Source organism: Pipra filicauda, unplaced genomic scaffold, assembly GCF_003945595.2.
Source record: "Pipra filicauda isolate LSUMZ 115617 unplaced genomic scaffold, ASM394559v2 scaffold209_size2725305_pilon, whole genome shotgun sequence".
Taxonomy (NCBI): Eukaryota; Metazoa; Chordata; class Aves; order Passeriformes; family Pipridae; genus Pipra; species Pipra filicauda.
This window is the reverse complement of record NW_024104320.1, coordinates 2,491,975-2,517,070: the sequence shown is the minus strand read 5'-3', so window position 1 is coordinate 2,517,070 and position 25,096 is coordinate 2,491,975. Positions and strand designations below refer to the sequence as shown.

The following is a 25,096-nucleotide window of genomic DNA, read 5'->3' as shown; positions in this document are numbered from 1 at the left end:
CCAAAGACTTGACCCATTTGAGTTGCACATCACAGCTGGTGCTGCAGAGTGCACAGTTTGTGCATTGCCCACAATGCCTCAAATAAGCCCAGGATGAGAACAAGTCCAGTCTCCCCTCCCATGGAGTTATGCCTCCAGGTCATGAACCCATCGATCCCACCTGCCTGGTTTATTTTCTTAAGGCTTAAGGGAGCTGGCCCAAGAGGAAGGGTGGGGGTGCAGGGCTTGTGGCTCCTCACACCTCCCACGTGTCCAGGAAATACCCTGCCTGTACATGGGGCTCAGCTGCTCTCAGACACTTTCCCTGCACACCCCCAGAGACAGAAAATATTTATATATTATACACCTGTAAAAATACATAGTAATAATATAGAAAAATATGTAAATATATAAATAGCATAATATAAAAAAGTTTATGTTGTGTATATAAATATGTATGTTTATATAAATATATAACAAATAAATGTATTTCACACACATACACAGGCATACAGCAAAAGATTGAAAATCTGAAATGATGGAGCCAGGAACAAGGCCAACATCCAGGTGCAAACAGAGGAGAGAGTAATGCTGAAAGTGTGCACAGCACAGATGGAGCTAAGGATTGCCCCAATCCTGGCCTGTTCCATGACCTGCCATCAAGATGAGTTAAATGCAACCCACCAGCTTCCTTGTGCTTTTTTGGTATCTCCTGGCCAAGGCACCTCCTCAACATGCCTGCTTTGTGGTGTCTCTTCAGCTGGCTCTTTAGTCCTTCCCAGGACTGTTCTTCTTTTCGCTTTTCCTTCAAATCCCATCAGAAAATGTGAGCAGCTGCCAGGATGGGAAACAGAGCTGCGGGATAGGGCAGGTGGTTCCCTGGGAGGGTAGCCTGGTGGCTCTAGTGCTTTACAGGAGAACATGGCCCACTAGAAAAGGAAAAATTCTTAATTTCCCAGCTGGACTTGCTCCCAGAGCCTGGAAAGGATAATTTAAAGCCAGCTATCGATTGAGCCCACAATTGCACATGTTCCCTCCCCTTATCAGTTCTTGCCCAGGTGGATCGACAGCAACCACCACTGCTCCCAACATGGAGGTAAAAAAATCCCCTTGCCCACAGCTCGTACTGGGCTCCACCTCAGCATACAGCTTTTAGCAACACGGTGTATGCCAGGCACATGAGCCACACTCACTATTTCTTTGTGATGCTTTGAAGACACATTGCAGGCACAAAATGTTCAGTGCTTCATTGCCAGCAAGGGAAAACTCCATCCCAGAACTCCCAATAAAGGCTCTTGCTATTTCACACTATATTTCATCTGTCCACGTGTCAAAGAGTTTTAATCCTGCACCTATGTATAGTCCTGTACCAGCAATTTCCAATGCCAGCCAGAAAGAAAACACAGCACCGTAGTTAACAGAAAAGACTCTGAAGCCAAGTAAACAAAATGACAGTCTTATAAACCAGAAGCATTTGTCCCATTAAGGATTCCTTTTGTAGACAGAATAACATGGATGAGTTATTTGGAAGCAGAGACTTTAAGGACCTGGGTAATGTAACAGCAACAGAAATGCTGTAACTGCAAGACCTTTGCTCAGGAGTGACTCAGCACAGCAGCTGCATCCTGGAAAATTAATACTTCAGCCTCCCCAAAATGCCTGCAAAGCCTTTGAGAGCTTGCAAAAACCAACCCTGGAAGCCCCATCAGCCATCTGATCTGGCACCGCTGTGGGGATTAACACACGTCCCCACCCCAGCACAGGGCGGGGACCTGCAGAGAGCTCCAGCAGCAACCGTGGGGACTCAAGGCACTGCTGTCAACAGAAAGCAATCATATTTTGGAAAAGCTAAAGGAGACAACCTCTTCACCACCCCCATCCTCCAAAATCTCTCTCATCACCCTGCCATGGGCCCCCTGAGCAAGACACTGCTCCAAACCCAGGGGTCCCCAAGCAGAAGCAGCTGTTAAGGAGGTTAACGCAGAATCATGTCAAATAACAAACACCTAGTATTTATTAATAAATTAGTACACTGGAAGGCAATTTTTCAATTCATTTCCCTCTTCCCCCACTCCCACCCCCTTCCCATGGGGCAGCTCATGCCACCCTCGTATCATTACTTCTTCAGATTGAACGTAGTACAGACTGTTCGTTACGGGAGCATAATAATTGCAAATATAATCAGACAGATTTCTTACGATGCAGCTTTTCCTCCCCCCCCCCAAACCTCTTTTAATAAAAAGTGAAGTGTGATTTGAAGAGACTATTAGAGACCATGTAAGGTCTTCGAAGAATTTATCGGCCACATCTGTATAAAAAACAAGAGACACGAGTGTAAAAGCAGAGCTTGGTTTAAGTCTTACAGCACGAGGAGAGCGGGACCACCGGCGGCCACCTTCGCCTCCCCACGTCCAGCACTGGCTCCCTTGGGGGCCCCACCATTCCCACAAGGCAAGATAATTCCTTACATTCGACTGGAGGCAAAGGATCTTTCCATCACCTCAGAGGTTGGTGGGACTCGACCCTTTTCTTTTGCGGTTAAAGCACTTCTGCTGTAGCGTAATAGGAGCGCGATGCATTGTCCGGGTTAAAACCATACAATAAATAACCGTGCTAGTAAAATCTCAGCAATGGATATGAGCCAAACAATAGTACATTAATAAAAAAGTCAGCTTGGGTGGGAAGCTTAGCTGCGTTAAGAGACAGTAACCAGCAACAGTTGGGGGGGTTTTTTTGCGTGTTTTTGCCATTTACTGCTCCAAGGCGAAGGGAGGTGATGGGAGATGGTCACTCTGAGTGACAGCTTTGACAGAGGAAGGGGGTTACAGAGCAATCCCCAATTCCATGTGTTAAATTACACCAGATTCGTGGTCTTTTAGTTCATTAACTGCGGTTTTTTTGTCAGATTTATTTTTTTAAAGTGCATCGGCTGATCTGATTGGAATAAGAATAAGGAGGAGAGAGGTTCGGGAAGGGGGCAGAGACTTGGACTGAGAGCGATAGTTACGGTGGAGGGGTGCAACGCTGGCAAACTGCCCCCCCTCCAAAAACCAAGGACACCTCAACGAAAATACTGGCCATATATTCTACAACAAAACCTGCCTGCATATTGTCGTTCATCTTAACGAGCGCCAAGCTAGCTCTAGCAGATATTCGGAGAGTGTGTGGTGACCCAGTGCCTACAGTAAATCAGGAAGGTGGCTATAGACAGAGTCCAGGAGGGTCTGGCTGGCTTCCTGGCTTTTGACACCGGCGATCTCAAATAGCCTGTCCAGCTTGTCTTCGGCCTGCGGGATCTCCTCTATCACGTGGAGCTCCTCGGGATTGAGGATGTGCAGCATGTCGTCAAAGATGGGCTGCAGGTCGCAAGGGTCCAAGCGCACCTGGCGCAGGACAGTGTCCTTCTTTTCTGTAGGAGGAAAGGAGAGGGTGGTCAAGAAACTCCTTAAGGAACCTCTGCTAACCAGGGTTTGTTCTCCTCAGACCATCCCCTGGTGCCACCTCTGGAGAGGGACACGTCACAAGGAGAACTAAGGGAAAGGGTGGAGGGTGATGGGGAGGAGAGAAGATGGAGAAGCCAGTGCTGCTGAGGCACCTCAGTCAGGATCTTGCAAGAGCAAACACAGCATTTGTAAATGCTGAATGGCGAGTGCAGAAAAGTGAGGGCAGGAGGGGAGCCAAAAAAGCTGAATTCTGCGCTTTCAAGTTGTTTTCGTTGGGTCAGCTTTATTTATGTACCCAAGTATAAATTTGGTAGATTGACTGAGCTCAGTGTTTCACCTTCATCAGAAGGTAAAGACTGATTAAATGCAGCAAGTTAAATATGGTAAATTAAACCCTCTGAAAAAAAGTAGGGGTGGCTAACAGTGCTTTCCATCCCAAGTCACACACTGCAACAAACAGGACCAAGAGTGAAAAAAATTAAAAAAAAAAAAAAAAGGCAGTCTTGAAATTACAAATTACATTCTCTGGTTTCAATTCCTAAAATGACACAGAGGCCAATGCAATAGCAAAAGTCAGGAGAAACATCCAGAGATGCTACAACTTCCCTGGCAGAAATTCAAAGAGTTAAAAGCCTTTAAAGGTGTTTTTCGGTCTGAAATCTTTATTGTCTTTGCCAACAGGATACTCTGGTCTAGAACGAGGATGTGATAAACGTATCCTGGAGGGCCAGTTTTTCTAGTTATTTTTTTAATGATATCATACATTGAGCAGCTTTACAACATGTGCTGACCACATGGGAAATGTCGTGGCATCCCTTCAGTCCTCCCATTCCCGTCAGGCTGATTTTGGTACCTTTGGTAATAAAAGAGCCTGTCCGGCTGAGCGCAGAGGAGCCGCTGGAGGTGGAGTCACACCGCAGGAGAGGCTCTGCTTCATCCACGAAGAAGCATTTCTTCTCAGAAGGAGAGGGCTCCACGGTGAGCACAGCAGCCTCAGGGGGCTTGGGGCTGGGGGTGGGTGCGGGGCTCACCGGGCTGGGGCTCACCGGCAGCGCCAGCTTGTCACCTTCCAGCTTTGGGGGGAGGAAAGGGAGGGAAAATTAACTTGGGAAAATTAACACTCAAAACCATCTGCACTCTGGCTTCCAACATACCCCAGCCCACCCTCAGTGAGTGGTCCCTGCATTTGGTGGCCATCTTGTCCCAGAGGACCTGCTGTCCCAGAACAGGCACTGGAGAGCTGGGCTGGGCATCAGCACCTGGATTTGGCACATCAGGCAGGAGGGGTAACACAACCCTGCACCCTTGGTACCTTTGGTAGGACCAACCACTGCACCAGGATGGTGCCTGCAAGCACAGCAGAGCATTTTAGCTCAGTTTTCCTTCTCACCCTCAGTCTATTGAAGCCCACAGCACAGCTCTTGGGGGCAAGTGGTGACAATGCCCAAACAAGGAAGCTCTCCCCAAAACCTGCTCCACAGCTACTGTTTGGTTAAAAGCAAGGTACAGTCTGGCTCCACAGCTCCAACCAGTGCCAGGGCTGCAGGGCAAGAGCTGTGAGACCCCTCAGTGATCCCCACTGCAGTTCTCACCAGCTACACTGGTCACACTTTGAGTTAATTATTTGTTTGCCCCTTTTGTTTGCCCTTGTTGCCGTGAGCACCCTATTAAAGCCTGATGGAGAAGTCTGTCTCACCAGACTATAAGCTCAGAGCAAGGAAGGACAGGCAGGAGGTGGCACTGACCACAATGTCACTCAAGTGCCTTTGCTTTTTCCTACTCTGATGTGAGCCAAGGGCAAGCATTTGGCTCCACAGTCCCAAAGACACAGGCACAAGCACTGCTGGGAAGCACTGCTGGGAAGCAGCACTTTGACAAGTGACAGGTGACAAGTTACAGAACGAGAAGAAATGGCCTCAAGCTGTGCCAGGGGGATTTAGATTGAATATTAGGAAAAATTTATTCACCAAAAGGGTGGTCAGGAATTGCAATAGGCTGCCCAGCAAAGTGGTGGAATCACCATCCCTGAAGGCATTAAAAAAACTTGTGGATGTGGCCTTGGGGACATGATGTAGTGGGTGAACATGGTGGTGCTAGGTTAACAACTGGACTTGATGACCTTAGAGGTCTTTCCAACCCTAACAATTCCATGATTCTATGATTTCGGTGCCATTGTGAACCCACTTCCTAATTTGACTGTACTCTGCATCTTCCTTCTTGGATCTCCTTCCCATTTGCGTGGCAGCAGCCAACATTATCTACCCTCCTCCATCTCCCAACATCCCCTCGAGGTGCAAGCACAGCATTTCTTTGTTCCCATTCCCTGAAGGGATGAGGTGCCCTGGGCAGCATCACTCCATCCCTGGCTGGCAGCTTGGGCACCTCTGCAGGTCACCAGGTCCTTCTAAACAGGTTCCTTTAAGGGCCATCCAACCATCTTTGCAAACCCTGCATCCCTGCTCAACCTGCCAGAGAACAGAATTTCAAGCCCTGTCCACATGCAGTTCCCTCTCCCAACAGCATTTCACATCCATTTTCTCCTTCTACAGAGGAAAGACCAGGCTATTCCTGCTAACACACTTTTGCCTAGTACCCAGGGATAAAATGCAAAATTGGGATAAAAGACTGTGGGAAAGGGAGCTGCTGAGCCACCTCCGCACTGGCATGGATGTGCCCGAACATTCCTCATCCGTGTCGAGGAATTCACCGCCCACAAATCACATGTCTGCTGGGACGCCCATTAGTTCACATTAAATTAACATTGAAGTCTGTTCCTGGTAGAATAAAAGGGTTTTTTTCTCCCCTCATTGAAAATAAACAGGGGAGGATTTGTTCTAGCTCAGCACATTACGCAATAGGCACGTTAAAAATAAAAGTCAGCTTTAATTTTTAATTAAAAGAATCTGCCTTCTCCTCTGAAACTCCCTTTCCAGAACAGTTCATCATGGAGAATCAGCTATTGCCATTAAGGGGGAATAGCAAGGGAAGGACCAGAACGGCAGCTGGCTGCTTTCCAAATTGTAATATGCTCTGATATCCCCTTTAAAAATAACACAGGCTTTAAGGGTTAGTTTTTCTTTTGCAGCTCATCTACTTAATATCCAACAACAAACTCATCTACTGATTCCCAAAAAGGGGCCTGATGACTGAGCAGCAATTGGCCAAGGGAGAGCAGGGAGCAGACAGCTGCCCCAACTCTATCATCCCAGCAGAAGGGAAAAGCCCTTCCCCAAACCAACTCATTTGGAGTTTAATTAAACAGCTGCTAAAACAGGCTAGGAAAGACAAAATCACCTGAGGTTATTTGACTGTAGCCGTCCCGGGAGCCCAAGGCTTTCCAAATAGCTGAACAGTTGCGAGCTTGAGGCAAAGCAAACAGGATGCTCGGATGTGTGTTAATATTTAAACCACGGGAAGAAAGCAAGTGGGAATGAGGGCTTTGAAAGACCAGGGAATGCAGAAGGTTGCTGAGAGGTGAAGCCTGTGGAATAGGTCTAAAAACACACTATTCATAGCCTGTGACTCATTTTGTTGAAACCACCTTGGCCATTCCTATTTTTAAGAACAACGGTGCTTGAGTGAAACCAAGCTCTGGCTGGGAAAAAATTCCACAAAAAAACCCCCCTCTTGCAGCCCTTTTGCCTTTCCAAAGATACCGAATTTCTCACCTTTACATCCTCATTGCCGGGGTCCTGCGCTTGCCACTGAGGCTGCATCTGCACCTGCAGAGACAGACACATGGGACACTGTTAGATGGACAGTCCAGAGTGGAAACCAAAGGCACCATGGTGGCTTTGACACATCAGCAGCCTCCTGCGACCCATCAGTGGCACTGGGGCTCTCTGCCAGCTTTTTTTCTTTTTTTTTTTTTTGAGCACTGCAGCAAGAGATTTTCAATGCCAAAAAAATATTAATTAAAAAAAAATCCTAAAAGCTCCAGTGTACTTGCAGCCCTTTAGACTGCAGTTCAAGCACCTCTTGGATCCCAGTGCATGTGGGAGGATGCTCTAAGCAGCTCAGGGTATCTCAAGGTCCCTCCTAAATGGAAGAAAAGGGGACAGAAGGGGATGGAGGCAGAAGAAGACACAGGCTTGGCTTTGTTTTCTTTCCACAGCTGCTCTCAACAGCTCTGTTTGAACTGGTGGGTCCCATTTTCTGCCTCCATTTTACAGTATTGCAATAAAAGCTTAAGTCAGACAAACAGAAACTGCAGCTGCTGTGCTAATATTAGGAAGGAGCAGCAGCAAGCAGTAAAAAACACCCTTCCCTCAGGCGATGCTTCCCAGTAATTTCTCCTGCAGCAACCAGGCGGGAACAAAAGCTGGTGGCAGGTTGGTGCTGCCGAAGGTGGCTGTGCACCCTCCAGGGTGTGGGGGGGATAAATTTAGCACCGAGGCAGCCGTTTCCCAGATTCCCTGCCAAAAGATGACACCCGGCTGACACCAGCCCTATTCCCAGGTCTGTTATGCCTCCGTAGGGGATGTGGGAGGAAAAGCCCCAGCACAAGAAGCAGGGTGGGCTGGGTGACACCCCGGAATAGGCAATGCTGCCGGCACAGGGTGGTGTTCGGGGGGGGATGCTCTCGCTATGGTCCCCACAGGCATAGGGAGGATGGATCAACAGCTTCATGGTGATCATGGTGTTTGGGGATCCACTGTAAGGGCAGACCAGATCTTGGCAGGTGAAACACCACTGGGCAGGCCAGGAGGTCTCATTGAGGTGGCTGAGACAGTGATACTGTGTGGTATTGCAGAGCAGGAGGCAAGCCCTTTGCCAGGATGGGAAGGGCACGAGGATGCTGGAGTGGGAAAGCCCAAATTTCCTCTGTGCCCTTCATATCACCAGTCAGGTTTCAGAAGAGTGCTTGACCCATCTCTGTGGTAGAGCTGCATCCCTCAACACACGGCAGCCCTGAAGAAGAGCTCCTCAAATCAAGCCCCACACAACCCAGAATGGGCAATGCTGAGTCTGGGGAAGGTTTAGATGCCAAGACTAAAGCACAGCCACCCATGGAGGAAGCAGCTCTTCCCCTTCTGTCCTGGCCATTTGTGGGCAAAGTGTTTCTCCAAGCAGGAGATGCTGTCTCTGGGAGAGCTCCTGGTGGTTTCTCCTTTCTAAAGATTTGCCTACCCACTTTTTCAATTCAAACCATAATGAAGAGTTGAGGAAATTCTGATGAAGAGTTTCCAAATCCAATTACGGGCTGAGTAAGTCAATGCTCAGTTTGGCTAGTACAAGAAACCATCTTCTAGTTTCTTCTTAGGCACCCAAACCCATTACACTGCAAATGCACAGACTCCAGTAGATGTGGCCACCACAGCAGGGAAATTTCAAGTATCACCGCATCTATAAAGTTTCTGTTTTTGTGTTTATGTTATTTATATTTGTATTACTTTATAAATAATTACATTTTTGTTTATTGCACATTTCCAGCCTAGTTCAAACCCAAGCTGAAAATCAAGTCACGGTTTAGAGCAAACCTGGAGTGATGCGCACTGCAACAAAACTCAACCAGCCCCACCCCTTCCCCAGGGCTCTGGCCACTTCAGCCTACAGCTTTGTGCCTCAAATAAAACCTGATGCAAGTCCAGAAGGAAAATTCTGTTCCTTTCCTGGCTGCCTGGGCATTTCCCAGTCCTCAGACCACAGCCTCCTCTGGCTGGGAAATCCATCCAACCACTTCACCCTCACTCCCACTGCTGACACATGAAGTGAACACAGAACAAATTTAATTCCTAATTACTGGGCCCAGCCCAGTTCTGTGTTGCCAAAAGAGGAAATGAAGGGGATAGGTAGGAGCTGACAGTGGCTGGAGTTGAGGAACGCTGCTCCAGGCTCAGTAACCACCCCTTTCACCTCAGGGTTTTGATCTGTGAAAGAGCAAGAAAAGGAGCCACAAGGCACCTCCACAGCTGCAAGCCTGGACACGGGGCTGCTTTCATATCCTCTTCTCCTCTGGCACCCCCAAAAACCTCACAGCTTAACCTCACACCAGCCCCTGCCCCAACAGATCTGCTGACTCATGGGATTATTCACAAAGTGAAATTAGCCAGGAACCTAAAACTCACTGGGTTCAGGGCTGCAGCCTCCTCTTTCCACTTTCCACATCTCCCTTATTCATATTTTTTTTTTTTCCAGCTTTGCTGAGGCTGCGCTGCTGAACTGAGGCTGTTTGCTTCCCTTCCATCCAGTCCCTGAAACATTTCAGCCGAGGCCAGCAGAGCCATAAATAAAACGATAAGAGCTTAAAGCACTGCTCACAGCAGGGCACTCAAAAGTAGCCAATACGGCCGGCTGTACCAGCTCTACCCCAGGCCAGCCCAGGTGAGCACAGACTCCCCCCTGGTAGCTGCAAAATGCTGTTATGCACCACAAAAAAAAATCTCATAACCAGTGAATTCACTGAGCTTTTCTGATTTCAACCCCAAAAATGGAGAATTGCAATTTGCTGGGATAGCAGTGAGAGACCTCTCCCTTTTTCTCCCACCTTCTGTCCCCTAACTTTTGTTGTTGTCAGCACCATTAATTTGGGGTGTGCTCGTGCTCGCTAAGCAGTGCCCAGGCTCACATGCTGCTTGCTGTCCAGTAAACCTGCCTGCGAGGGGAGAGATTTTGCAGACACTGAGCCCAACAAATATTAATGGCCAGGCCAGGCTTTAGCAGGAGCCCTGTGAGTTAATAGCACCCCAAAAAAACCTTCCCACAGCTGCCGCTCTCGCCGTATTTTCTGGCTCAGCGGCAAAAAACCCCAAGTAAAATGATTCAGAGGGCTAATCTCGGTTTAACCTAAATTCATCCAGCGCCATGCAAAACCAGCATAATCTCCCACAGCTAAAAAAGCCGGCAAGTCTGCAGCAGAGCTGTTCATTACCTGAAGGAAAATGTTCATGCCACGTACTGTAACGCTCCATAGACTCTGATTAATTCCCCTATTCCTATCAAGGGTTGTAAATATTTGGATTTCGGAGCACAAAAGGCTGCCAAGGGAATAGGGCTCTACAGGAGAGAGCAGCTTTGCCTCCATAGGTTTTACAAGGCGAAGCCAGACACCAGATAAAGGATTTAGGACAAGGATGCGATAGTGGGTGGGATGGGCCGGTGAAGGGAGGCTGGATGCGTTTAGGGTATTGATTTGCCATCTGAGAACTACATTGTTCAACAACACAAGTTTTACCTGTGAGTTGGGGGTGTTGGTGCTTTCTTATGACACAGCATCAGGGGAGGGATGGGGAAACTCTTTTGCACCCAGGGATGCTGGGCAGGGCCAAAGGCATCACACGCAGCACAGTCACCCATGCATCCATCCCTCCTGGGCTCATGTAGGACACACCAGCATGCATTAAGAGACTTGCTGCTGGCTCAGGTCACCCCAAGGGCATCATGCTGTTACTCAGAATCACAGAATGGTTTGGGTTGCAAGGCACCTTAAAGCTCATGTCGCTCCCATGGGCAGGGACACCTTCCACTAGACAAGGTTGCTCCAAGCCGTGTTCAACCTGGCCTCGAACATTTCCAGAGATGGGACATTCACAACCTTCTTTGTTGTTGTTTCGGGGTTTTTTTTGCAAGACTACTTTTGCAGAGTTGGAGGGGCCCATGCCAGCCACCAACAGGGCGACCCAGTCCTTTGGATCAAACCAGTTTGGTGTGGAGAAAAACTGCCTCAATTTGTCTGCATTTCGACAGACAAATCAGCATGAGTCAAACCTCAATTAGCTCTAATTAAAGACCTTCTAACCAGCAGATTAAAAAAAAAACAAACCCAAAGATCAACCTCCCTGCCTACTCCTGGCAGTGATCTCTCGGCTCTCTGGACTGCTGCGATGCAGATCAACCGTCAGCACAATTCTCCAGGGATTGTCTCCCATGCACAAGCTGCTTCCCACAGGCTTCCTGCATCCCGCCCAGAGCCATTCTATCACCACCCACATCGACAGTGCAGGAGCCAGCTCAGGAAGAGGAGGCAGACAGGTTACAGCAGGTAACACCTTGCAGAAACACAATGTGCTGCTGTGCTGAATGTGCACCCCTGGGTACTTTCAGGCTTTGACATCCCACACACAGCTTCAGGATCTCCAGGGCAGGGGAATGGCCAACTCCTAAGGTTGATCATGAGGGACACTCATCTGAAAAACCCCAATCAGATGCATGGGGAAAGAGGATGTGCCAGCTTGGGTGAATTTGTTAAAAAACAACTCCTTTGCTGAAACAAGTCAAATTTCTCATGTGGATCCACTTGAGCCACCTGCTTAAAAGATCAACAACCCAATTTTACCCATTTCTAGAAAAACAAGTGAAACTGATGGGGAACCACCACAGTCCAGGTGCTGCTGGACACTGGAGAATACACCACCACACTCTTTTGAAAAACAAAGAGACACAGAAAAGGTGGTTGGGAAGTCCAGAAGACTTGTGTACAGTTATCCATGAGAATTGGGTTTGCTCATTCTCTGGAGCATCCGCTTGATGTATTTCCAGAGTTATGGGCACAGCCTGTGGTTACTCCATCAGCAGGAGTCCGCCATCCCAACAAGTCACACAATAAACCCTGCTCCTGGAGCTACCACCTCCATTTTTGTGCTATTTGATAAGCACAACCTGATGATCTTGGCCAAAAGAGTTCAAAGCTCAGAAGCATTTAGCACTGCACAGCCCAAGTCTGTTAATTAGGCATCATTCTCATGAACAAGCCCCAGGTTTTATCTGATGTCCTTGCCCAGCATTTTGCCATAGAATTCAAAGCAATAACTAGGAGGACAGAGGTTACTACCTACTCCAGGAGAGCAAGAGAACAAGGTGTCCTTCTGAGACACTGCACATACCAGAAACTTTAATTCACATATGCAAAATGACAATTTTCTCTGCCTCCCTCCTCTCTCTAACCATAGTTTTGTCTTGGTCTTTTAATTTTACTTTTTACCATCAATGAGAGGACCATACGCTGCTTAGTTACCAGGAGCTGGAAGGAAAAAACAGTAATTGAATGGGAGCAGGAGAGCTGGGGCAGCTGGCAAAGGGAATCTATCCAAGATCTGGGCAGGGCACGCAGGGTGATGCTCGGCACACACCTGACTCAGGGTCTCTCAAAAACACAAGCCCAGGGCGTCCACCAGTGCCTCAAACCCTGTGATTTCACACAATGGTTACAAGGGACCAAGACGTTTCATACTCTGAGTGAAGTGATTTAAGATATGCAAGACAGTGAGGGGACCACAGTCTCTCTTAAAGGGTGAAGTCTGCGATGGTCAAATCAGGATTTGGGAATCCCCTGCCCTAAGAAATGCTATGGCCCATAAGCTTTACTATCTGTTAAGGTCCACCTTGCCAGGCCCCCACCAAGTGCCCAGAGAGGTCAGCAGGCACCCACCTGCTCCTGTTTGGGTCTGGGTCACTGCTGAGGCAACAGGAAATGTTTCAGCAACTAGTTTAGGGAGAAGACCCCCTCCCTCAACTTCCCCCACTTCCATCCCTATGCTGTGTCATTGGCTTCCACGTTCAGAAAAAGCCCCATCCATCACCTTTACAAATGCTTCCAGACCACTGAGTTACTAGAGGCAAAAAAACAAAACACGTAAAGGAGCCGTGGCCAAAATAAACTGCAAAGGTCACTGAGGTACCATCCAATAACTTACACGCAGCTGAGAACCTACTGCAGGATATTCTGCAGCAATTTATTTATTTTCCCAAAATATGGGACAGGTTGTTTTAAGGCCAAGGCTGCCAAAAAGCAACAACTCTGGAGGGCTGCATGGACTCCCCAGTGCTACTGGTCACCATCTTGGAGGAAGCATCATTTAGTACTCAAGATACTTGGCCCTTCTCACAAAATCCATGGCATTTAATTACAGCATTTAAGAGCAAATTTAAAGGGAGATGCTTTTTCCTCCATGTCCCTGACACAAGGGCTCAGGTACTAGGTCCTCCTGGTGATCTTCAAGGATAATGTGCAAAGCACAACACGTGGGACTTAAGAGCTCATCAAAACTCTGACTAAGATTTGAGCAAACTTTGGCAAAACTTTGCTCAACAGCAACGTACAACTTAAAATAAGCTCCCTGAGGAGCTCTGTGGAGAGACGGAGCCCAGCGAAGCTCTTAGCTAAGCTCCAGGCCACAGCTGGGTGCCCTGCCTCCACACGCTCTCCAAGCCCACGCGGAGCCCAGCCCATCGTTACCGGCGTGGTGTCCTCCATCAGGCCGCGGATCTTCTCCACGACATCGTTGCGGCGGTGCTGGCGGAGCGCGCTGATGAGCTGGGCCAGGCTGGCCTCGGGCCCACGGATGGTCCAATGCTGCAGGGCGGCGTAGGCACGCTCGTGGTCGGCCGCGTAGCCGTTGGAGAAAGCCGCCACCTCCCGCTCGCTGGCGTTGCACAGGAACTGGTAGATGTCCTTCCACTGGCTCCCCACCTGGGCGGCCACCAGCTTCAGGATGTCGATGCCTGCGGGGGGGCAGAGAAGCTACAGGTGAGGCACGGGGCTCTGCAGGCTTTAGCAAAGCTTCTCTCATCCCCAAATAGCCATGCTTTGCTTTTCTTGGGTTGGTCTTTGAGTTTTTGTTGTTGTTATTATTATTTTAAGACCTTTCAGAGTCCAGGCTGCAGAGAAGCACCACCCATTGCGTGCTCAACAGCTGCCTACGCACCTAAAGGGTGACCCGCCAGATGCCCCAAACTGCTCTAAAATTAATCACATAATTTATCTGTGAAGTTTCCTGCACTCTTCGGCACAGGAAGACCCCTGGTACTCAGCCAGTGCACGGCTGGAGGAGCAGCGCAGAGGGCCACGTGTTCATCCACACGCCTGCATTGAAGCCACTGCTTTGAACAGGAGCTGGATTAAGAAGTGAGTCACCAAAGCACCTCTATAAAGATCTGTATTTCCATAACAGAGCACCTACAGCAGCTATGATCTCATTTAGAGCCATTTCCAGTTCGGACCGGTGGGATGACTCAGTTATGGGGTGGGAGATGCTGCACCGGGTGAGCACTGGGTGAATGGAAGATCTGGTAGGAATTTTGCTCTAGGGAGAGCAAAAAGACAAGAGTTTCCCTCAGAAAAGCCCTTGACACATGCTGGTTTGAGACAGTGAGGGTTTTCTCCATGAAGGTTAGGGAGCAATACAAACAACACACTTATCCTTGAGTCTACTAGAGGTCAGGAGTTACACCTTCGTGTAAAGCCATATATCCTTCATAACAACTAATGAACCCTGTTTTATCAAGCTGAGCAACACCTTTTTTTCCAACAACCACGCGAAGGGTCAGCACAGGTGAGCTGCAAAGAGAAACTCACTTTTTCCAGAGAGACAAGCGCACCTCAGGTTTCCAAGTGAGCCAGCATGCCCCCATCGCTACAGGGAGCACTTCTCTTTCCCTCTGCAGGCACAACAGCTGTGTCAGCAAAATCAGCTGCTTACAGAAGAATATCATAGCCATGGTCTTTCCATCTGGTCTAAAATCTAACAATTTCTAATGCTGTTTAGACCAAACCTCCCAGCTCCAGGTCACAGCTCTGATATAGCCAAATAGATTAAAAACAAAAGCAAAAAAACACCAAAAAAACCTCAACCAAACAAAAACAACCAAACAAACCAACCAAACACACAAAAAAACCCTATACAGCCTTATACAGATATATTGCTATCTCCTTTTTATATGTAAACATATATGTACCGATATGCGGTGGGTTGACCCTAGCTGGACACCAGGTGCCCACCAAAGCCACTCTATTCCTGCCCTCCTCAGCTGGACAGGGTACAGAAAATATAACAAAAGGCTCGTGGGTTGAGATAAGGGCAGGGAAAGATCCCTCACCAGAGACTGTCACTGGCAAAACAGACTCGGCTTGGGGAAATTAGTTTAACTTATTACCAAACAAACGAGAGTAGGGTAATGAGAAATAAAAACTAAATCACTTCCCACCCACCCTTCCCTTTTTCCCAGGCTCAACTTCACTCCTGAACTGTCTCCTTCCTCCCCTCAGCAGCACAGGGGGATGGGGAGTGGGAGCTGCAGTCAGTTCATCACAGTGTCTTTGCAGCTCTTTCCTCCACAGGAGGAGGAATCCTCACACTCCTTCCCCGCTCCAGCGTGGGTCCCTTCCACAGGTCACAAGTCCTGCCAGCAAACCTGCTCTAGGTGTGGGGTTGTCACTCCTTCTCCTTCTTTACTGACCTTGGTCTCTGCAGAGTTGTTGCTCTCACATATTCTCACTCCTTTTTCTATTGGCTGAAGTTACTGGCTTTTTTTGCCCCTCTTCTTAAATCTGTTATCCCAGAGGCTCTATCATTATCCCTGATGGGCTCAGCCTAGGACAGTGGTGGTTCCACTTGGAGTTGCCTGGCATTGGCTCTGTCAGGCATGTGGGAAGCTTCTGGCAGCTTCTCACAAAACCTACCCCTGCAGCCCCTGCTACCAAACCCTTGCCAAGTGAACCCAATACAATATACACACCCCTATATAAAATATCTATTCAGCCTGATATATTTATATATATATATTACACATACTTTTATATATTCTAATCTATGATACAGCTATTTTACATATATGTGTATATATGCTTATATAAAAAAATACATATACAAAAACGATACAGCTTCATGATATTTTTGACCAAACCTCTTCTCACTTAAGGGAAGCTTATCAAGACCTGCTATATATAGACTTTAGTTTTCACTTCCAAACTAGATAACACAGCCATGAGCCCACGTTGCTTGGTGCATTCACAGCCGGTGCATTCAACCTGCTCTAAATCAGAAACACCAAGAAACACAAAGTACAAACCACATTTTGTACTTCCCCACCCTCCTCCCACCACAACCACACTTCCCTCCCGAGCTGTTTACAGTCACGTGCATGTACTATCTCACATGGGTTGTAAGAGTCAAAGTTTCTCCTACCAGAAAAGCTCAGCTCACCAACCCAGCATGGGGGATGCAGCCCACCCAAAAAACCCCAAACCAACCAGAGGACTTGGTTTTAACTATGGAGAAAAGGCTGCAGACCTGCTGTTGAGATTTATGATGGGGTTATTGATGTGTCTCAGATCGTTAGATGCTGTTGCCCATCACATTACAAGAGTGTGGCAGGAATTAAGCCTGGTCTTGTTAATGCTTCCCAGATGAAGACCCAGTGGTCCTCAGTTCAAGGGACACAGGTTGCCTGTGTGCTTCAGGCAAATCCCAAATTCTCATCCATTGATGACTTGGCATCCATGTTAGCTGTCAGTCCTGTGCAGGAAGGACAGACAGACCAAACCATGCTGGCTGCCAAGCCCTTATGCCTTCCCATATCACATACCCTGGGTCAGTAAGAAGCCCAAAAGACAACTTAGGTTTGGAGTCAGGTCCTTTAAACCAGCAAATCCAACTGCTTTTGGCATAAGAGCAGCAAAATGCCAGGTTTATGCAGCTGCCACTTGATTTTATCACTCAATCCAGGGGATAAAAAACCCCTAAAAAATCCCTGAATACAAGGGCAGGAAAAGCTCTGCAAGGCTTGTGCACCAAGGTAAAATAAAGCAATGCAAAGAGGGGCGAGCAGGTTTGACACCACCTATTATATATGTCTATCTATAGAGAGATAATGATTTATGTACTTAGATAGATATATATATATATAGTGCATAAGTCATTATCTCACTGTATGAATCTTGCAGAGCTTTTTTTACTCTTGTATTCAGGATTTTATTCTTGCTGGGTTGAGGGGCATATATATAGGTATATGGATAGAGATAATGCTGCCCATTTTTTTATAGACACGCATAAAATGAGCGGCATTGGGTCCCCCTGCCAGCACTTGCCCTGCAGCAAGACAACACGTCATAGCTGGGTGGGGGCTTTGCCCACACCCACTCCCATGCACGTCAGTCATACAGAAGTATCATAACATAATTTGCTGGTTTATTATCCCTGCATGGCACACCTAATCCGCCCAGAAAAAGAAAAACCCATGTACTACCTGCTCCTATCCATGTATTTAATGCTGATAAATCCCAGTGTTTACAGCTGCTGTACTGGTGAGAAAAGTTTTCAGCTGCTCGCAACTTGATTTGCGCCGGTTTTATGCAGCGACATGACATTTATGTCCTAATGTTCTCACACGGGATTTATGACGAAGTGCTCATGCTCCTACTGACATTTTCAAGTTTAGTATATTTAATCTCACCGTTCAATAAACTGGGCCCATAAACATGTTTATATCCCTTGGCAATAACATCCCAGGGCACAAGAACACACCAGGCAGCAGAGGACTTAATGGCACGTAATAATCTTTGAAGAACAAATGTTCTATTAAAAATGAATTTGGAAATGCCTACCTTAATACTGTAAGAACCTTAAACTCATTTTCTTGCGACTATTAAATAAATTTAAGCCCCATATGTTCGCTACATCCACTACAATATTGTGCAAACAAAACCCCAGAGAGATATGGAAGAGACACAGACATGAGCACAGATTTGGCTCCAGTCAGTAAGAAAAACACTGCTCCCTCTGTTCTTGAAAAATAAGATTAAAACCATTACATGACAAGTTGTGGCTGCATGCTGCCAAGTATTACTGCTCCAACAAAAATAAAATGGTAACGCATGTAATAAGCTTACCATCCTACTATTTCCATATTTCCAGAAGTCCTACGAGTTAACAATGCAGAGCACTAATAGTGCCAGAGCATCCTATCATGATGGGAAGGTGCCTCCCAAAGTGCATGGAGCAAAAATCCCAGCTCCATCTTAGGTCCTAGGTCCTCCCCAGTCCCTGAACCATGAGAACCTTCTCCAAGCACACTCATCTGCACCCTGAGGATGGAGATGATGCTCAAAGCCCTCCAGACCCCAGCAATCCCAAGTAAAATGGCCAAGCTCAGCAGAGATGGTGCTTTAACCCACTCATTTCACACTTCCCACACAAGGCTGGTCACAGCCACGTTGATGCTAAAGCTAAAGCTCCTCTGAGCTTGCAACAGCCTGAGTTGTCTTCCTTTTTTATCACAGGCCATAGGGACAGCCTGGGAGAGCTGTCACCATCCTGCTGCAAATGCAGGAGACACCACCACCACATTATCACCATCAGGAACCATCACCATTGATGACTCAGCTTTGGTTGCCTCAGACAATGGAAACACAAATGAACCCCCACATCTGAATCCAGCTGAGCTGTGTTTTCCATGGCCAGTCCAGAGCAGGCAACAATCTGAAGGACCCAGGACATTCATGTGTGTCTAAGGTACCTGGGCAGGTGGCATTTCAGTTGCCATTACCTTAACATTGCAAGTCTCTAAATGCTGTGATGGGCTACTCCCTGCAGCCACCTACTATTTTAAGGTAGTGATAACCCCAGAGCAATGATCAGCTCCACTTCAAGCCAGGACAAGGCCAACATGTTGTGCATAGGCAAGTGTAAAGCCCATGGGTGGATGCACACACATGGTAACATGGGCACAACCAGGCCCATCTACAGCCAGGGCACACTGGGAGAAATGGAGACAAGTCTGGAAATGGAAAAATGCTTCCAGAGTGGCACAAGCAAACAGCACTGCTGAACACACATCCAGCTCATCTGCAAAGACACTGAGTTGAAGGGAGGACCTTTCTGAAGAGGCAGTGCAGAGAGATTGACCCCCACCGCTCTACAACCTCCTTTCAGATAGTCATAGAGAGTAATAAAGTCCCTCCTGAGCCTCCTTTTCTTCAGGTTAAACATCTCCAGCTCCCTCAGCTGCTCCTCATCAGACTTGCACTCCAGCCCCTTCACCAGCTCCACTGCCTGTCTCTGGACACTTGCTCACCTCTGCCTTCCTTCCCCATAAACACCATTTCAGTTTACTTAAGTGACTTCCATTTGCTTATTTTGAATCTGGTTCAAGATTTTTCCCACCCATTTCCAGCTCCTTCAGATGTGTCCTGCCTCACTGCAGCACACTTTGATGTAGTCAGAGCAGTCAGACTCCTTCCACGTCACCAAGGTGGTCATCAAACACGCACATAAGACTTGGCTGAGCTTTAAAGGCTTGTTCTGGACAAGCCTCACTGGTCTCCCGTAATCCTGCTATTTACAGGTTGGACACAGATCCAATTCTTCAGCACCATTTGGCCTCCAGCAGGGCAAGAAGCCAGTGTGGCGCAGGGCCGTGACCGGCAGTGCTGGCACGCTGACGTACAGTACCTGCAAGGGGCCATTCCTCTTGTCTGCCATTATTTTTTCACATCTTTAAGCAAACTCAAGAGCAGCGGAAGAGCCACCCCGCCAAGGCTACACCCCAGCACCTGGCAGCAGATACAGTGAGGTCTAACCACAGCTTGGCCACAGAGGAGCTGCAGTTCCTTCCTCTCATGAACAAAAAGACATCATTGTTTTCATTTTCAGAACTCAAGCCAAATATAACTGGTGTTTTTCAGAAGAGTGCTCCTTAAGAAAATGCCACCTTCAAGGAGAAATCTCATACTCAGAGCCCTCCCAAGCCATGTGTTCTCTCATCCCATTAATAATGAAGAATGAAGGGACACAGCACAGAGAAAACGTTTAACTCAACATCAGTTCAAGTCTTATAAGGGGTCTTATACAGCCAGAAAGGAAAGCTCAGGAGATTGTCCAGGACCCGTGGCACACACAGTCTCATCGAGTGAGCAGCTCATCTGCCCACGGTTCCAGAGACAGCTTCATGAAGTTTCAGGAAGGCTGGATTTCAGGAGGCTCCATGCTCCAGCCTTTCATCATCAGGGACAGGTCCCACCAGTTCACCCACAACATCTGGGGGGAACTGACCCCTACCATCCCAGTAGAAATCTGAGCCGGAGCACCTGGAGCTTCCACCACCTACACATTGACACAGGTATTCCAGAGATGGGCAATATTAGTCTGTGCACCACATGCAGTGACAAATCCTGACTGTGACAGGCTGTCTGGATGAAGCATCACAGACAGAGTGCACAGCCCAAGGGCACACACAAGTCAGACAGAAAAACCTCGGTGATGCAGCCCAACCCTCCCCTACATTCGGATAAAAGCTCCGAATCACTGCAAATCCAGCTCTGCTCCTGAGCTCAGCCCACCTCCCTCCCCCAAATATCCTCCTGACTCATGCGAAACACAGCCAGAGCAGCCTATTTTTACCTCTGAGCACACACTGAGAGCCTGCATGTACAAGCGAGCCAGGATGCGGCACATCCACACTCCAGCTGACAAGATACCACAGCTCAGCCAAACCAGGACTTAGAAATCCCAAATTCCCGGCACAAATACCTTTCAAAATACAAAAATTTCACCAATTCACTGCTGCCAAAAAGGGACATTACTGGAAACTCAAACTCCTCCCCCTGCCCTCCAAATATATTTCAGGTCCTAAATGAGGTCTGGAAGATGTGGAAAAGTCCTGCACCTGGGTCAGAGCAATTGCCAGTATCGGCACAGGCTGGGGGAGGAAGGGATTGAGAGCAGCCCTGCCAAGGGATGTTGATGGATGAAAAATTGACCACGAGCTGGCAATGTGCGCTTGCCCACCAGAAAGCCAACCATGTTCTGGGTTTCATAAGAAGCAGCATGACAAGCAGGTTGAGAGAGGTGATTTTCTCCCTCTATTCCACACTCATGAGATCCCACCATCCAGCCCTAGGGTCCCCAGCATAAGAAGGATGTGGAGTTGTTACATCAGGTCCAGAGGTGACCACAAAAATGGTCTGAGAGCTGGAGCAGTTGCCCTGAGAAGACAGGAGGAGAGAGGTGGTGTTGTTTAGCCCAGAGAATAGAAAGCTCCAGGGTGACTTTACAGGACCTTCCAGTACCTTAAGGGGCTACAACAGAGCTGCAAAGGGACTTTCTGACGAGGGCGTGGAGTGATACGACAAGACAGAATGGCTTTAAACTGACAGAGAGCAGGTTTAGATTAGATATTAGGAAGAAATTCACTGGCACAGGCTGCCCAGAAAAGCTGTGGCTGCCCCATCCCTCGAAGTGTTCAAGGTCAGGCTGAACGGGGCTCTGAGCAACCTGGTCTAGTGGAAGGTGTCCCTGCCCATGGCAGGGGTGTTGGAACTATATGATCTTTAAGGTCCCTTCCAACCTAAACATTTCCATGATTCCAACAAGAGCCTTTGTCAGACAGGAAGAAAGGACACACTCACAAAGACTTGTTAACGATCTGGTAGTTTTCGCAACCAGGGAGGACAGTGCTGCTATCCTCCCAGGACCCAGTGATTCACATCCTCAGCAAGTGCTGTTTGGGCAACAAACCACTAAATCCTTATGTTTGGACTTGTTTTGTTGTTTGTTTGGTTTTTTTTTTAAAGACAAAACCAAAAATCTTGCAAGGCAGGAAAGGACTCCTTAACAACACTTCCCACATGCTCTAAGGAAAATAACCAAACCAAGCAGTGGAGAAAGGTTAGGAACATGTTTCTGACCTGGGAACTTGAAGGTCAGCAAGAGACAAGACTTTCCTTTGCAACACATGTTAAGTGGAAGTCATCTCTGTAACAGCACCTTGGTCCAACCCTCCCAGGACCCACGCAAGCTCCTGCCCACTACCATGGGATGTTAAAATGGGGACCTGCAGAGTGGACTTGCTCTTCCTTCAGTTTGCATGGGAATGGCCAGCATAAGTATTTTATGTAATTATTAAATTTTAAATAGCTTTCGCAGAGTTCATCTTCATTATAACCCTCTGGGACAGCTGGTAACCCTGAGCACGCACACTACTGTGGCCAGAGCCTTATAAATATCCAGACACCCACAGATGCCAACTCAAGGATTAAATTCACCTCCTGCATTTTTTTTCCCCCCAGTCTTAGAGAGCAAGTTAAAAAAAAAATCTGCCTTGTTATTCGAGGAGTGATGTGTGAGAGCCTTACTGAAGTGTGAAATCACAGCCCTCCCGGCGCAGAAACTGGTGTCGGGTTTTTGGCAAAAAAACCACACTGGGCTTGGACTGTTTTTCTCCAAGGACAATCCTCCTCTCCTGCAGAGCTGCCCTGCTTCTGACACTCGGCCCTACACCTTAATGGGCAGGCACAAATCCCAATCCCTCATTAAATTAATACAGGGGCCACCCAGGAATTTTGGCCATGGGGTAATTTGGTTTTTTCTTTTCTATTTTGAAGTAGACTTGGGAGCAAATGTTCCAACTTCACACAGACCTGCTCATGCTGTGGATAGATGGCTCGTGTAGTAACACACATTAAAAGTGATCAAGCACCAGTCTTTGGTGCTAATGCAGTAAGGTCGAGGAACAAGAGATGATAAACCTGTATATTATTAGGTTTCCTCCTCTCTAAGCAGAACAGCAGCCTCTCACGTTTGCATTTTCCAAGGCTCCCTTTCACCAAGAAGTCCTGGTCAGCTCTTGCATATGCCCTCTGGAAAACAAAGAGCTTCCCAAAAGGACAAAGATGATTTTTGGGCAAACCTGAACAATGTTTTAAGTTGGGCAGTTCATGGAAGATGGTGCTCTGATCTCATCAGATGTCAGCCCAACGCTCCCATGGCAGAGATTTGTGCTGCAGATGCAGAGTTGCTTCACCCCACCCAAAGCAGAGCATTGTGCCTATGTTGGAGCAAACATAGCACAAAATGCAGCAGAACAAGCTCCAGTGAGGAATCAGTCCTGTTTTAAGCATCCATATTCGTTGTGGTGCCCGGCACATACCCGCCTCTTCCAATTTAACCAGCTCCCTTTCTGCCTGGGTCTCACTCTGTGGAAGCGGACAGGCTGTCATCAGAGGACCAGGAGTCATCTGCAGATCATCAAGCTGCAGATGCCAGAGGAGAGAATGCTTTGGAAAACAAAAACAAAACACACCACCCTCTGCCTCTCCGTTTTGGCAGGTAGACAGACATTAATCCCTCATCTCATGCTCTGCCTGCCAGAGTCATATCAGGGTTTGCACACAAGCCCAGGGCTGCTCCTCTCCTTGTAACCTCAATTACCCAATTATGTCAGCAGCACTGGGCACACCTGCCCTCCTGAGATGCTGTGGCCATCCATCTCTGCCCTACCTGTGGTCTGGGCACAAAAGCTCGAGGCCACCACAGTTTGAGGCTGGTGAAGCTTTTATCCCCATCACTCCTCCCAGTGCTCTGCAGATGGAAGAGATAGTCTCCAGGGGTGTGTTTCCACAGCAGCCCCTGCCACCAAGATGGGACCTGTTCAGGAGCTGATGACAGGGTAAACGACCCCTACCAAACAAAATCATTACACTAAGTGGCTCACACTAGGGTGTGGTCTCTCTTTAACATCCTCAATGTCTTCCTTGGGAGCAGACCAAGCTCACGCCTAGCCCTGGTCCCTCAGCAACCAATATGCAAGCCAAGGACTATTCCTCAACTCTCCACTTTGATCTTGAGCCATTATCAGCACAGAACTTCTACCTGCAGTCAAGCCTCAGCTCCATCACAGCTGCAAACAGCTTTTGCAGAACACTTAATTTCTCTGATTATTTAACCAGAGGCTTCCTGGCCTTGCTCTCACCACCCACTGCAATAATGTGCAATTACAAGACTTGAAGAAAAATAAAAGGGAAGTGGCATCTCATGCCAGGCCAGTGCTGCCAAGATCTGTTTCTTTGGTCTTTTGACTCCAAAAAAACAAAAATCACCAAACTTTCTTCTTGCCTCTTGGCATATCAATTCAGGCAGCTGCTTCTGTACACAGGTTTTACTCTAACATTTTACAGCCTTTGTATTTCATCCCCCTGCTACTAAATGTGTGAATGTCAAAGGCAGCACTATCAGCAAATTCTGCAAGAAGAATTCAAGTCCATCTTCATGTTTGGCATAGAGTGATGGCAAATTTGGCATTGCCATGACATTTGAGAGACAGGCTTCAATTCTCAGTTTTTATTGAAAGGTTTCTGCCTAGCTCAATTCCTTGCCTCTGAAAATATCTGAAGAAAGGAAATGGGTATTTGCTAAAATAAAGGGATTGTTTACAAGAAGTCCTGTGTGTAGGCTGTTCTTGATCTTCTAAAAAAAAGAAGTCCTACAAGGTTAAACCACAGAGCCCTATCAGCCCAGTACCCACATCACTCAGGCACCAAGTGGATAATTTCTTGGGAAATCTCTGGCAAACTGTTTTTCTCCTTTGGATTCCCATCGGCAGGGCTGCAAAGTAAGAGACAACTGAAGAAGGAAGAGGCCCAGCTTCTCCAACCACAGCTGCACTGCTGGCATTGCTTTACCTTCTCAATTCCCTATAGACAAGACGTCAGGGCTCTGGGAAGAGCCCCTGTTGTGTGGGTGGGCACAAGGACAGATGTGGAGGTAGGCTGGCTGCTAACTCAGGCCACTAGTCATTGCAAGCTCTTCCCAGACCTCTGAACCATTTAATCCAGTGAGAATCATTGGCATTTGCTGCCTTGGCTGGAACATGTCCATGTTAAGGACATGTGTCTAGTTTTAACACCAGCCTCCCAAGCTACTTCTATTTTTATATTTGGGCTGTTATTTAAGGCATGTATTATGCCAGAAAGAGGATGGGGCACAGATACCAGCTCACGGGGAGATGAGGTCAAGTGAAACACCCAGTGACAACAACTGCTGACCAGGATAGCAAACCTATCTCAATTATTTAAACAATTCAGGAATCAAGTGCCTTCAGGAACTGGGGAAGAGCTTCAGCCCCTACTTCCACCCTGAAATCCTCCTCTTTTGGTAAGGAGCCCAAGCACAGTGAGATGTCTT

The 25,096-nt window shown here is 47.7% G+C and overlaps 1 protein-coding gene across 1 annotated transcript in view; it reads right to left on the bottom strand.

The window, feature by feature from the left end:
• Positions 1 to 1,968: 1,968 nt before the first annotated feature.
• The window catches only part of TNFRSF21 (TNF receptor superfamily member 21), a 34,882-nt gene continuing 11,754 nt past the window's right edge, over positions 1,969 to 25,096 (bottom strand). Inside the window, exons 4-7 of the mRNA XM_027717961.2 lie at positions 13,597 to 13,862; positions 7,091 to 7,144; positions 4,276 to 4,495; positions 1,969 to 3,388 (exon numbers count right to left, since the gene is read on the bottom strand). Of these exons, the coding sequence (XP_027573762.2) occupies positions 3,159 to 3,388; positions 4,276 to 4,495; positions 7,091 to 7,144; positions 13,597 to 13,862 (770 nt within the window). The 3' untranslated portion in view covers positions 1,969 to 3,158. The remainder of the gene's footprint in view (positions 3,389 to 4,275; positions 4,496 to 7,090; positions 7,145 to 13,596; positions 13,863 to 25,096) is intronic.